Source organism: Zingiber officinale, chromosome 1A (assembly GCF_018446385.1).
Source record: "Zingiber officinale cultivar Zhangliang chromosome 1A, Zo_v1.1, whole genome shotgun sequence".
Lineage (NCBI taxonomy): Eukaryota > Viridiplantae > Streptophyta > Magnoliopsida > Zingiberales > Zingiberaceae > Zingiber > Zingiber officinale.
In genome coordinates this window covers 103,728,154-103,741,369 of record NC_055987.1, presented here as the reverse complement: position 1 = coordinate 103,741,369, position 13,216 = coordinate 103,728,154, and the positions used below count along the sequence as shown (strand labels likewise).

The following is a 13,216-nucleotide window of genomic DNA, read 5'->3' as shown; positions in this document are numbered from 1 at the left end:
AATTTTTGTATAGATATCTATTTCAATAGGTTTTTTTTTATGAATTGTCTTTATGGATTATCATAGTTAATATTTATATAAATATTATCTTCAATAGATTTTCGATCAATTTTTAATAGATATAAAATGACTGATTAGATATTTGATTTTTTTCATGTAAAAATTCATTATATGAATATAAAATGCTTTCATAATTTATCTATCTATATCCTACAGTTGATAGAGCATCTCCAATGCAATTTTTTTAACAGATTTATAAAGTTGAAAAAGCTCAACAAAAAAACTCTAATGAGTGGAGACATAAGCTTTGAGGTTTTTATTTTAAGAGCAGGTTTGATATTTCAAACCTGCTTTTTTCTCTTGAAGATGGAGCCATTAATCATTGAAAAATTAATATTGCATGTTTGATTTTTTTAAAACCATTAAATATTTTATTTAATAGTTAAATTATACACTTTTCTTTTGAAAATAAATATATTTGGTAAGTTAAAAAAAATACAAATGACTATAATTAAATTAAAATTTATAAGTTAATTAAATATTAAATAAAAATTACAAATTAAATTAAATTAAAAATCATAAGTTTATTAATTTATTAATTAAAAATTACAAATAAATTAATTTAAAGATGAGAATTAAATAAAATATTAAGTAAAAATTATATAGAGATATTAAATGAAAAAATAAAAATAAAAATGTATGATTTGTAATGTAGGACCCACAAATTAAGTAACTTACGCTGATGCGCGAATCTCCGATGCAACTTTTGTGAAAGATTTGTAAAATTGAAAAATCTAATTAAAAAGAGATTTTATGATTGTGTAAATGAAGTTTGGGATTTTTAATTTAAAAATATATTTGACTTTTTAAATCTATTTTTTTCTCTTGAAAGTGATTATTTCTAAATAATTAAAAAAAATTATTTGGTATAATATTTAATTATAATATTTTTATTTCATAAATAGTTAATAATAATTAAAATGATTTTTTTCTTTTAAAAATAACTATATTTGAGATAAGTTAAAAATATAGAAATTATTATAATTAAACTAAAATCATAAATTTATTAATTAAAAATTATAAATAAATAAAATCAAAATCATAAATTAATTAAAATATTAAATGAAAAATATATAGATATATTAAATAAAAAATTAATAAATAACAATATATGATTTATAATATAGGACACACACACAAAAATTGTGTGGAAGTTTTTTCATTGTAGAGATATAGTAGATGTTTATGCTTGTGATGTGACATGATGTGGCATATTAAAAATTATAAAAAATCTCATTGAAAGGTTTAACCATTGGAGATATTTTAAAAGCTTTTATACTTGTGATGTGGTATTGATGTGGTATATTGGAAACTACAAAAAAATTTATTGAAAAGTTTAACAATTGGGGATGCCCTAAACCACTTATAACTAACTATATCAATTTTGTTTTAAAAATAAATCTATAAAATTATTATTCTTTTCACTATAGGAATAATTTTAATTTTATGCAATTTTAAATTACGATAAGATCCCATCCCTTAACAATAATTTTATACAGACTCGCTTACTAATTCAAAGGAGAAGACAAAGACTCGAGTCAACCCATTTCAAATCAAATTTCTTATTTATAAAATAATTATTCACAATTGGTACTTTTCACCTTTTTTTTCTTTTATAGAAGACGGAAAAAACAATTTTGATCTAAAAACACAACAAGCATAATGTAAATTTTATAAAACCACATGAAGTAAACGCTTCCACTTGTTTTATAAAGCATCGAGCGCCGGATCGGTGATCCATGCCCTGCTTGCCATCACGACCGTCCATTTTGGAGAGCCGCCTTGTCCCGAATATTTAAGTCCACGTGAATGCCAAAGGGCAGGCGACCACGTGCTGCCCGTCGGACCACACGAGGCGGCCGAACGCGGCGGAGCCTGACGGCTGCGACGCCGCGGAGAAGCTCACCGTGTAGCTCTTCCTCTCCCCCGAGCTCGCGAAACTCAACTCCTGCGGATACACCTCCACACTCACCTCTTCCGGGGCCGATACTGTCGCCTTGTATGTCCCCGGCGCCCCCACGTTGGTCAGCGTGCGCTTGTGCTTCACCGTTGTCGTCTTCGATGAGCCGCCGCCTCCCGCGCCACTCGCCGTCTCGAATGCCACCGAGAACGAGGGGTAGTTGAGATCAGACACCGAGTAGATCGTCTTGCTGTCGCAGGTGACGTTTCGCTGCCGGGAGACGGCCTGAATCTGGAGCATCGTGTAATTGAGGGCGCATAGGAAGTCGATGTAGTCGTCGGTGGTTATGTCGTAGACGAGGCCAGGGTCGAGAGCTTTGGGTGGATCCACGTGGCCGGCCCCTAAATCGAAGGGCGTGGCCGCGCGGCCGGTGGCGACGTCGAAGATTTTGTCGCCGTTAGGGTAAACGGAGTAGCTGGTGGTCATGAGGGCCGATTTGATGGCGCTAGGGCTCCAGTCCGAGTATGCCCCCTTGAGGAGCGCTGCCAGGCCGCTGATGTGGGGGCACGACATGGAGGTGCCGGAGATGATGTTGAAATCCGTTTGCCGCCGATCTGCCGCCTGCCCCGTCGGCCCGACCTTCCCCGTCCAGGCGGCAAGGATGTTCACCCCAGGTGCGATGATGTCCGGCTTCAGGATGTCGGGAGTGATGGCGCTCGGCCCGCGAGAGGAGAACGCAGCCACCACCGGCGACGGCGTGATGCCAACCTTGGTTCCGCCGATCGCGATTGTGGCCGTCGGGTTCGGATCTGAGAAAAGGTAGGACTTGATGACGTCCCCATCCCTTTGCCCGACGCCAGTGGCTGGGAGGATGTGTGCATCGGCAACGAGCTCCTCCCCGTTGGCAGCGGAGTTGGCCAGGATCATACCGGCTCCTCCGGCGTCCCTCACGACGAAACCCTTCTGAACGCGCGCATTGATGCCGCGATCGCATAGGACGATTTTTCCCGAAACCTTGTCCGGGAGAAGCGTTCCCTGCATACAGAGATTGCCGTTGGTGGCATTGGTGGCGTTCCCGGCGTAAATGAAGGGGTAGGGCGAGGAAGACAGAGGCTTTCCGCTGTAGAGAGAGACACCGGTTATGTTCTTTCCGTCTCCGAGCACAGCGTAGGCGGGGAAGTCGCGGTCGATCGTGCCGGCTCCAACGGTGGTGATCCACGGCGCCTCGTTGGAGAGGGTGGAACTAGAGGGGCCGCCATTGCCTGCGGAGCAAGACACCACAACCCCTTTAGCCACGGCATTGAAGGCTCCGATGGCTATGCTGTCGCGAAAATAGTCCGTCGTGCCGCCGCCAAGGGACAGCGAAAGGACACCGCACCCGTCATCCACGGCCTTGTCCATGGCGGCGAGTATGTCGGAGCTGAAGCACCCGCCGAGCCAGCAGACCTTGTATACGGCGATGCGTGCGCGAGTCGACATGCCGCGGGCGGTGCCGGCGGCGTAGCCCAGCAGATTGGCTCCGGCGACGGTGGATCCAGCGGCGGTGGAAGAGGTGTGTGTGCCGTGGCCGTCGTCGTCGCGTGGCGACTTCGACTCCTTGGACTCGTCAATCGGATTCGTGGCGGCCTCATACCCCTTGGAGAAGAACTGGGCACCGACCAGCTTACGGTTACAAGCGGCGGCCGTGAAGTCCTTCGCTTCCACGCACTCACCCCTCCAGCTCGCGGGGACGGGGCCGAGCCCGGCGTCATCGTAGCTCCTGCTCTCGGGCCAGACGCCGGTGTCCAACACCCCGACGATGACGTCGCTCTCGGTGTTGGATTGCGGTATCAGCGCGTCGGTGCGGTCGAGGTGGAGGAACTCCGGCGTACGGGTGGTGTGGAGCTCATAGCGAACCTCGGGGTGGACTGCGAGCACACCGGGGAGGTCCTCGAGCGCGCGCGCCTCCGCGGGGGTGAGCCGGGCGCAGAATCCGTGGGCGACGGTGTCATATGTGTAGAGTACCTCAGCGGTGTCGGATACCGAGCGCAGCGAAGCGTCATACCAGCGACTGTGCTCTGCGAAGGCCGCCGGCATCTGTGCCTTGGCCATGTGGACTATGTAAGTCTTCTTCCTGAGCTCTGCAAGAGAAATCGAACAGTCGCAGAAGCAGCCGAGCAAGGAGAGGAAGAAGTAGAAGCGGAGGGGAGCCATGGCCGCTCTCTCCTTCATCTCCTTGTTTTGGCTTCTGGTTTTAATAGCAGAGGAGGAGATAGCGTTTGGGGTAGGGGAATGATTGCTTGGAGACAAGAACAAAGGAAGAGACAAAGAGGAAGATGAAGAAGTGTCACTGAAGAAGAAGAAAAAGAAGCATGGATTGGGTAAGGCGTGTGTTATGGATGATTGAAGAAGGAAGCGATGGGATTGGATTTGCTGCTTCTTTGTCTGTGCCAACCGGTGGAAGAGACGATTCAAGGCGTGCTTGGGAGAGGAAGAGGTGAGGAAGATATATAGGCAGAGGCAATACGGCGACAGCTGTGACCGTCAGTGAGGAAGAAAGTGTAGGTGCATTCCAACGACGTTCTGTGTGACGACAGCTTCGAGTCAAATTAAATAAATACTAAATGACGTTTTCTATAAAAAAAAAAACGTATTTATTTTTCTGAATTTTTAAAAAGATGCATCGTATTTTATTTTTAGTAAATGCGCATTTAACTTTTAAAATATTATCATTTGCAATATACAATGACTTTTAAAATATTAAACGTATCTAGAATGACTTCTAATATTTTTATTTGCAAAATTTTTTATAATATTATCAATTTCAAGATTTTTCAAGATATTTTTCTCAATACATAAAATTATCAATCCATTTAATCTTTTTTTGAGATATTGACGATTTCATATATGTTTTTAATAATTTTAATTTTGAAAAATTTCTTTCAGTTGATGCTATTGTAACAAGTATAGTCAACAAAATTTTATAAATAATTACAACATTTGAATAACAATCTACACTTTGAACAAATTCAAGAATATCAATTGTGGATATTATCATATTTGGTAAAGTCGTTTGTAATATTTTTAATTCAGTAAATAAATCATCTAACTCAACATCTCATGAGTTGTCATGAGTTGAGTAGATTTTAAATTGGTACAATATTTTCTTAATTCATCATCATTCAAAGTTCTTAATGTTTTTGAATCAAATAAAAAATCAAATATATTTTCAAAGATTTTCATTTACTCGAATCTACATTTAAAGAAGCAATTGTCATGTGCACAACAATAATAAAATAATCAATTCTAAAAGATTCTTTTAATGATAGTGAAACTTCATCATCTTTTCTTTCATTAAATTGTCTTTTCCTAAAAATACGGCGTTTTGTTGTAAATATTGGTTCTATATTCATATTTAATGCAAGACTTTTAGCAATAGTTAAATTTGCAGCATAACCATCATTCTTGTACTTTTAAAAAAAAATGAGATTACACCTTCTAATTATTTCAGGGCAGAGTCAATGCACATAGATTTTGATTGTAATTTTTACTCACCATATTTATAGCAAATAAGATATCATACCAAATGACCATACCAAGTAAAAAATTCAAATTTTTCGATTGAATTAGCTAAACTTTCAGCTTCACTTATTGACTTTGCATCATCACAAATATTATTTAATTCAAGTAAAGCTGCCCTCACTTCCACAATTTGAAATCTAATAGCTTGAACTCTTTTAATACGACTTTCCCAACAAGTATTCGACAAAGATTTGACGATTAATCCCTTCACATTATTAAGTAAAATTTTTCATCTTTTAGGAGAACTTGAAAATAATGTATATATGCGTTGCACTACTCCAAAAAAAGAAATAGCTTTAACACAAGAATGTGTCATATCACTAAGAGTTAGATTAAAACTATGACAAGCACATGACATATACAACGCTCTTTGATTTATTTCAAATAACCTCTTTTGAACTCCTTGGTGTTTTCCTTTCATATTGGAATCATTATCATATCCTTGACCTCTAATATTTTTAATACTAAGATCAAGTGATTTTTGTAAGACCGTTAGATTCGATAGAGGGGGGGGGGGTGAATATCGATTCGAAAATCTCGAGTTAAAACGCAGCGGAAAAGTAAGGAAGTAAAGAAATGAACACGGTTGATTTTTACTTCGTTCGGAACCTGTGACGACTCCTACTCGAAGGCCCGTACTCCTTGAGTACTTTCGTTGGGCAATTCACTAGCAATTCGGATAATTACAATTTACGTACAAATATTGCTAATGAAAAGAAAGAAAACAAAGCTAACCGACAAACAATGAATTAAAAAGAGAGCCGGAGTGAGTCGTCGGAGTTTTGTGAACGTTGTTGGAGCGCAGAGCAGTAGAGTGATTGGACTCAGAGTTCTCAGAAGACTGATATCTTGAAGCTCCTGCCTGGGGCTTCTTTTATATGCTGCTCCGGGCGTCTGGATTCCTTCCGGGCGCCTGGAGTGTGACGTAACACTCCCAACCAGCATGCTCCAAGTGTCAACGTCGTCCTGGGATAAAATTTGCCTCCGGGCGCCCGGACCCTCACTGTTCCCTACCTACAAAACAGTGTTAGTCCGAGGCAAATAAACCCTGCAGCACAGTTTGTTAGCACATTTTTACAGATACGCTAAGTAATAAAAATTAGCATCAAGAGTATGACTTAGATTCCGTCTTTCCGAGACCGGAATCTAGTCACGATCTCGACTTAGATATCCGAAATGGATCTAAGCCGGATCGACGCCTAATGTCCCCTTCCCGGGAACGCGTCCTCACAGTCACTCCCCTCCAGTGACTTACCTCACTTACCTGCCAGACGTCCGGTCAGCCCGTCGACCCGTCTGGACTTCTCGCCAAGCGTCCGGTCAGCCCGTCGACCCGCTTGGCACTACAAGAAAAAAGCTAAACAACAACGCTTTTTTGGCGTTGTCGTATGTACTTAAAAAGTGATGTTGTAGATGGTGTTGTAGAAAGTCATATCAAAGACAACGCTTTAAAAGCGTTGTGGTTGGTCAAAAAGACAACGCTTTTTAAGCGTTGTCTTTTCGTTCTTAAAAAGCGTTGTTATAGATGCTGTTGTAAAAATGCACATATCAAAGACAACGCTTTAAAAGCGTTGTGGTTGGTCACAAAGACAACGCTTTTTAAGCGTTGTCTATTCATTCTTAAAAAGCGTTGTTAAAGATGCTGTTGTAAAAATGCACATATCAAAGACAACGCTTTAAAAGCGTTGTGGTTGGTCTCAAAGACATTGTTTTTTAAGCGTTGTCTTTTATTACTTAAAAACATTGTCTTTTTAAATTTATAAAAAATAGTGTTTTTCTTAATTAAATAGCAAAAATTATAAAAAATACTCAAAATTTACATATAATTGAATATCCACAACCACAATCATTTTTATAATAAGACTATTTAACAAATAAATAAAACTTTATATTATACAAACAAAATGTATACATATTGATCCACAAATTAAATTTGTATCATACAAGTTATCCTTAACTTCATGACAATAATTTTTCAAACACACAAGTTTTACAAAACCTCATCATTGACTAACTGCTGTTGTTGGTGTCCATCGCATGGAATTGCTTCTTTAAGTCCAGCAATCTCTTCTTCTGAAAGGCTTTCAGCTATCACTCTTAGAGCCATCTTCTTCAACTTGTCATCAACACACCTGGGGTTGTAGGCAATCAAGAAATTTTGTATGAAAACTTTCATACATGTAAATCTCGTACTAAATAATATGTCAATGTTATATATACATGTAATTCATACCGTAAGTGTGTTTATATCGTAACTGACAAGTTTTCTTTAGGGCCAACTTCTACTCAAGCTCTTTAAACACTGCATCAAAATAAAAAAATTGGCATTAGTTCTGTGCTAAATGAAAATCATATTTAGAGGAAAAAGCGGGAGTGCTGTAGATGGATATATTAACCAAGCATATTAATGTTTGACCTGTCTTTACAAGTTCTAAGCATATATATTAACCAAGCATATAACCTAAGAGGAATAAGTTACAAAATGCTACTTGATGTTTGACCTGTCTTTATTGGATTTTGCGGCCCCGGTCTTCTTGTAGCTAGGCACAATGTAATACTTGATGTTGACTCTACCTTTGCAGTTGTTTCGGCTTGAGGAGTGGCAAAGAATGGTGGAGTAGAGGATGGATTTCAGGTATTCATCCGTGCCATCGAGGAAATGACTCCAGTAGGTGACTAGCATGTTGACCAGGGCATGCTTGGAGAAGATGACTTGTTTCAGAAGCTTTTTAGATCAAAGATACGAAGTGCATTGTTATAAAACTAGATGCACGAACACTTGCTTATACGGTTCTTGAAATAAAATACATTCGTAACCGTCACTAGCCCAAGCTCAATAAGGAAAATTCACGGTAAATGTGCATAGTATACCTCAGATACTGCAGATGATAGGGAAGGCCAGAAGACAGTTTGACGCAAATATTGAGATTGCCCAAGCCAATCCATGGTACTAATCCTGACAGCTCCTCCAAATCGCACTGACTTGATTGTGTCCACCCATCCTTGTTCATCAGCTTGGAACCTTTGAAATGAAAGCTGCATTGGGTACATGGAAAAAACAACAAAAAGGGAGGATAAATGATAGCCACCAACCTAATTGTTCACAAATATCTGTATAAGTTATTAAGGGTGTTCATAGAAGTTGATCCTTTAGCCGTGTCTGTTAGATGGTCAAATCTAGGCGCCAACTCAAAAATGTTGGCGTCCAAGTGTTAGTGTTCAACTACTTCTGATTTTCTTCATCTTTGAATTGTTAAATACATAGGGTATTTATAGGAATACTCAAGATGTATCTAAATAAATACATGAACCAATATTAAATGACATACATTCATCATCCGAAGAGTCATTCATGAATCCTCCAATATTCATGCTCCAGATGACCATACATTAGATTATAAGTCCAATTAATTTGATTGCAAGGTTGTAAACAGTCCTTGAGGGCTATTGATAGTGATTCCAGTACGTACTGGAAAATAATGGAACAAACCTATGAAACAACTATCAAGGGATTCACTTCAACTTTCCTAAACCAAAGAAGAAACAGATGGATTACAAAAGAAAACAATTTGCACCATCAAACTGAAACTTATAATAAGCCTTAATAAATTAATGAAAAAAGAATTGTTTAGAAGTTCACTGAGAAACATATGAAAATACAACAAATGCAACTGCAAAAAAAAAATAAAAAACTAGTATCCAATTAACTTTTTTTATACTTTCAGATCAAAAGGTCAAATTTATATACTTTGGTTCATGTTCAAGCAAGAGGATAACAATCTCATCGACAGTTAGTATTTCCTTTTAATATAGAACACTAAAAAGAAGGAATATCAATGATGAAACAAACCTGAAAATGCGAGCTACTGAGGCAGCGAGCAATCTGCTTGAACAAGGTAATCATGCAGCATTGGAACTCTGTCGTGAGCATCAAAGACCAAAGATTACCAAATATTAAGATCACCGACAAACCAAATAATACCTTATTTTTAACAGCTATCTAGAGGATCCGGCTTTTGACTTGAAGTTGGTTCAAAGAAGACAAATCAAATATACAAATACTAAGATGAAAGCATAATGAAGTAGTTAACTTTTTCTACTTGACCTGATTATAAGATCTGCGGCTTCTTGCTCAGTATTTTGCTGCACGCGTAATTATTAGAAAAACAAACCCAATAGTGGAACAAAAGCTAGATAAAGAAACTAGATAATTTACACTGATAGAACTTTACAGAATAACATATAATACAGTGCTTTGTACTTGCATATTAATCCAGAAAACATCCTTTCACCTAAGTGACAATTTTTCCAAAACATCATCATTCACAAAACATCATCATTCACTAAAAATTTTCACAAGTTTTTAAACTTCAGTGACAACTTTTCTTTGGGGTCAACTGCTCAAGGTCGATCTGGTAACTATGCACTGCATCAAAAAAATTGGCATTAACTATGATTCCACCAAAAAAAACCACCATTCCATGAACTTAAATCTAAATAGAATTATGGCAACTATCATTCCATACCTATTCATAAATATGATCTTGTATGCACTCCGCCAACTCGGACCGAACCTCATCAATTTGTTCACGAGAGTACCCTATTTTTGTGAACTGTGAGCATACACAATTTATGTTAATGGAAAAAATAATCAACACTGATCACTTTGCAATTTTAAATAGTTTATGTCAAATAATTTGAGATAAGCTAAATAATGTTACTATTGATTGCAGCGAATCTCTCTCAATAGTCTCAACTTCTTCAATAATTTCTCTCATAAATCGCATCACAAAAAAACCACATTGTTTCGCATCCGGTTGTTGAGGAGCCTATATATAGTAATTAGAGTCAAATTGTTAATGAAAATTATACACATTACAATATATGTTAAACAAAAGTACACATACCTTAACTACTTCCCACTTAACATTTTTCCTACCTTTCCTTCCCTTGGTTGAATTAAACAATTTTAAGGCCCTTCATACGTTAAGAATATTTGTTAAATAAGATTTTTATTATAATAAATATTTACTAAAAGAAATCTGAACTCACATTTCCATTACGTATTTTGAATCATCATCACGAATGCGGCAACTTAGGGAATCCAGCAAGTAAATAGCATCCTTGTAAGGTTCAATAACACTAAGATTCCAATGGAAACTAGGCAAATACATAGGATTAGATCATAAAATTGAATAAATTATCGAAAGGAAGCAATTGAAAGTGATGTTTTACTTCTTGCTTACCCGACATTACATGGCACTAACACTAGTTGATCTGTTGATGCACTTGTCAGCTTATCTGCTAAAAGAGTTGCCCTTTGATTCAGGGTTTCAAGCTTAACTGATTTGTCTTGTGCCGTTTTTGCCAGATATGGGAGTTTGTGAGGATTCATAAATCTGAATTTCTTTGTCTTGGTATCTTTCACCATCTTTTTATACAGACACCTATCATTGCAAAGAAAAAAAAATATTTAGATACTAAATAATAAAATTTAGATACAAAACACTCATAATAAGTTGGAAAAAATAATGATCACTCATAACACTAAGTTATGGCTGATGATAGTAACATCCATACATGAGAACTTACTATGAACAGTCTTGCATATTAAACATACCAGAAATGTATACATGCAAATTCTTTTATTTCTTGAGGACAAGCACATTTAAGATACTTAAAAATATACAAGAAAAAAGATATGAGCAAAGTACTTCCTGTCTAGAAGAACAAATGGCAGAAGGCAAACATTAAGGGCCGGTTGAAAATGAATGAGCTATATTTATGTAAAGTGTACCACATCAATTGATATTAGTAAACCTCTCAATAGAAATGATGAACTATTAACTTAATGAGAATAACATGGTATGAGAAAATTACTAGAAGTTGAATTTTTCAAGAGTAAACTTGTTCACACAACAATATTAGTAAACTTCTTGCAGTTCAAATCAGGGATTTTCTGTCTTGCTAGATATTAGAATTTCCCAACAAACATAAAGCAATGCAGTAATTTCCCAGCATAAGTAAAGCAATGCAGTTGCAACCGAGAAAATAATATTTAGATACTAAATAATAAAATTTAGATACAAAACAATCATGTGGATTAAAAAATAATGATCACTCATAATAAGTTGGTGAAATTGTAACAATAAACCATAATAAGTTGCTAAAATTGGGAAGCAAACATGTGATGAAAAAGTTGCTGAAATTGCTTAAATAAACTTACTTACCATATGTAGGCAACGATCAAATTTTCTGAAATTGACTCCAAATGATACAAAGAATTGATGTCCTCAAGGTCAAGAAAAAGTTCACAATCTTCATCAAACACTTCATTATCTAAGCACATTGATATACATTTTCCTCCATCTAGAGCATGCTTACTGTAACAATATAACATATGTAATGCTCTTGGGACACTTGTTGACAAAGTAGGTTTTGATTTTTTTCGTTCAAACTTCTTCCTTCTAGGCTTCTAATTATTGGTTCCTTCTAGGCTTCTTCCTTCTTACTGTAACTATCATATGCATCATGAACCATATTTATTGGTTCCTCACGAACATATTCATTTGGCCCTACTTGGTCACTTTCATTTTGTGAAATCCCTATCGTAGATCTTTCGCCGTGCCATATCCATGTATGATATGTCATATCTATACCGTTACAATACAGATGTGCCCTGATAGTTTGTATATTTTTCTTCTTTAGATTGCCACATTTTGCACATGGGCAAGATATTCCCATATTCGGATCATTAGTGTTTTCCATTGCAAATTGCAAGAAAGACTCAACTCCATTCTCATATTCACGTGATAGTCTATCCTTTGACATACAATCTTTGTCCATTCTTTATAACTAATCAATCAACAATGAGCTAATACCTAAAAATATTAACACAAACAATAGTGTGAAACTATAACAAAATATTTAAACAATTAATCAAAATTGTATTTCTACCTGAAAATTTTTGACCATACAGGTTTCTCATCAAAATGCAATCCCAATAGCAAATTTCTCACTTGGGGAGATAACCTAGTTATCTATATTATCCATATGTACATGTTTGTTAGAGTCTACGTATAGGTAGTTAGGTACTTTTGCCTTGGTATAAATTGTAGAGTCATATAATATTGGAGCATTCACCAAAACATATTCTCTATTGAAACATGTTAACCTTTAGTTGAAAAATGAAACCATTCCAGGAAAATGCTTGAATTATAACTTATAATAAGCAACTTTGTTTCTTTAGCACTTGAGAATCTGCAACTTCCTCAAAGGGACATCAACATAAGCAACTCAATGCAATAGTGCATGATGTATTAAATCATACTTAAGCCATTAAGCTCTTAGAAGGCAAGTGACATAAATATAACAATAGTAGTTGATATAAATTCAACAAACTGAGTAGGCACAAGTCACTGCCCAGAATTAAGATGAGATAATGCAGAACACAAGTTTTAGATACAATAAAAATGAGAGATATTCTCTGCGCATTAAGGGTACACAATAAAAATAATAGTAGAATAACACTAGAGATTGATTAATTTCAAGCTGCACATTATACCTGACGACAAAGAAAGGCTGGAATGTGAATAATATCTACAACTTGGCCAACAGCTTCACACTGAATTTGAGAAAAAAGGATAGCATGTTATATGCTTCATGCTATTTTTAAGGATTAATACCTACTGCCAA

The 13,216-nt window shown here is 36.9% G+C and overlaps 1 protein-coding gene across 1 annotated transcript; it reads right to left on the bottom strand.

Moving 5' to 3' along the window:
- Positions 1-1,606: 1,606 nt before the first annotated feature.
- LOC122027988 (subtilisin-like protease SBT1.7) lies at positions 1,607-4,513 on the bottom strand. The gene has a single exon (XM_042587004.1). The coding sequence runs from the start codon at positions 4,169-4,171 to the stop codon at positions 1,856-1,858; it is 2,316 nt and encodes a 771-aa protein (XP_042442938.1). The 5' UTR covers positions 4,172-4,513; the 3' UTR covers positions 1,607-1,855.
- Positions 4,514-13,216: the final 8,703 nt, after the last annotated feature.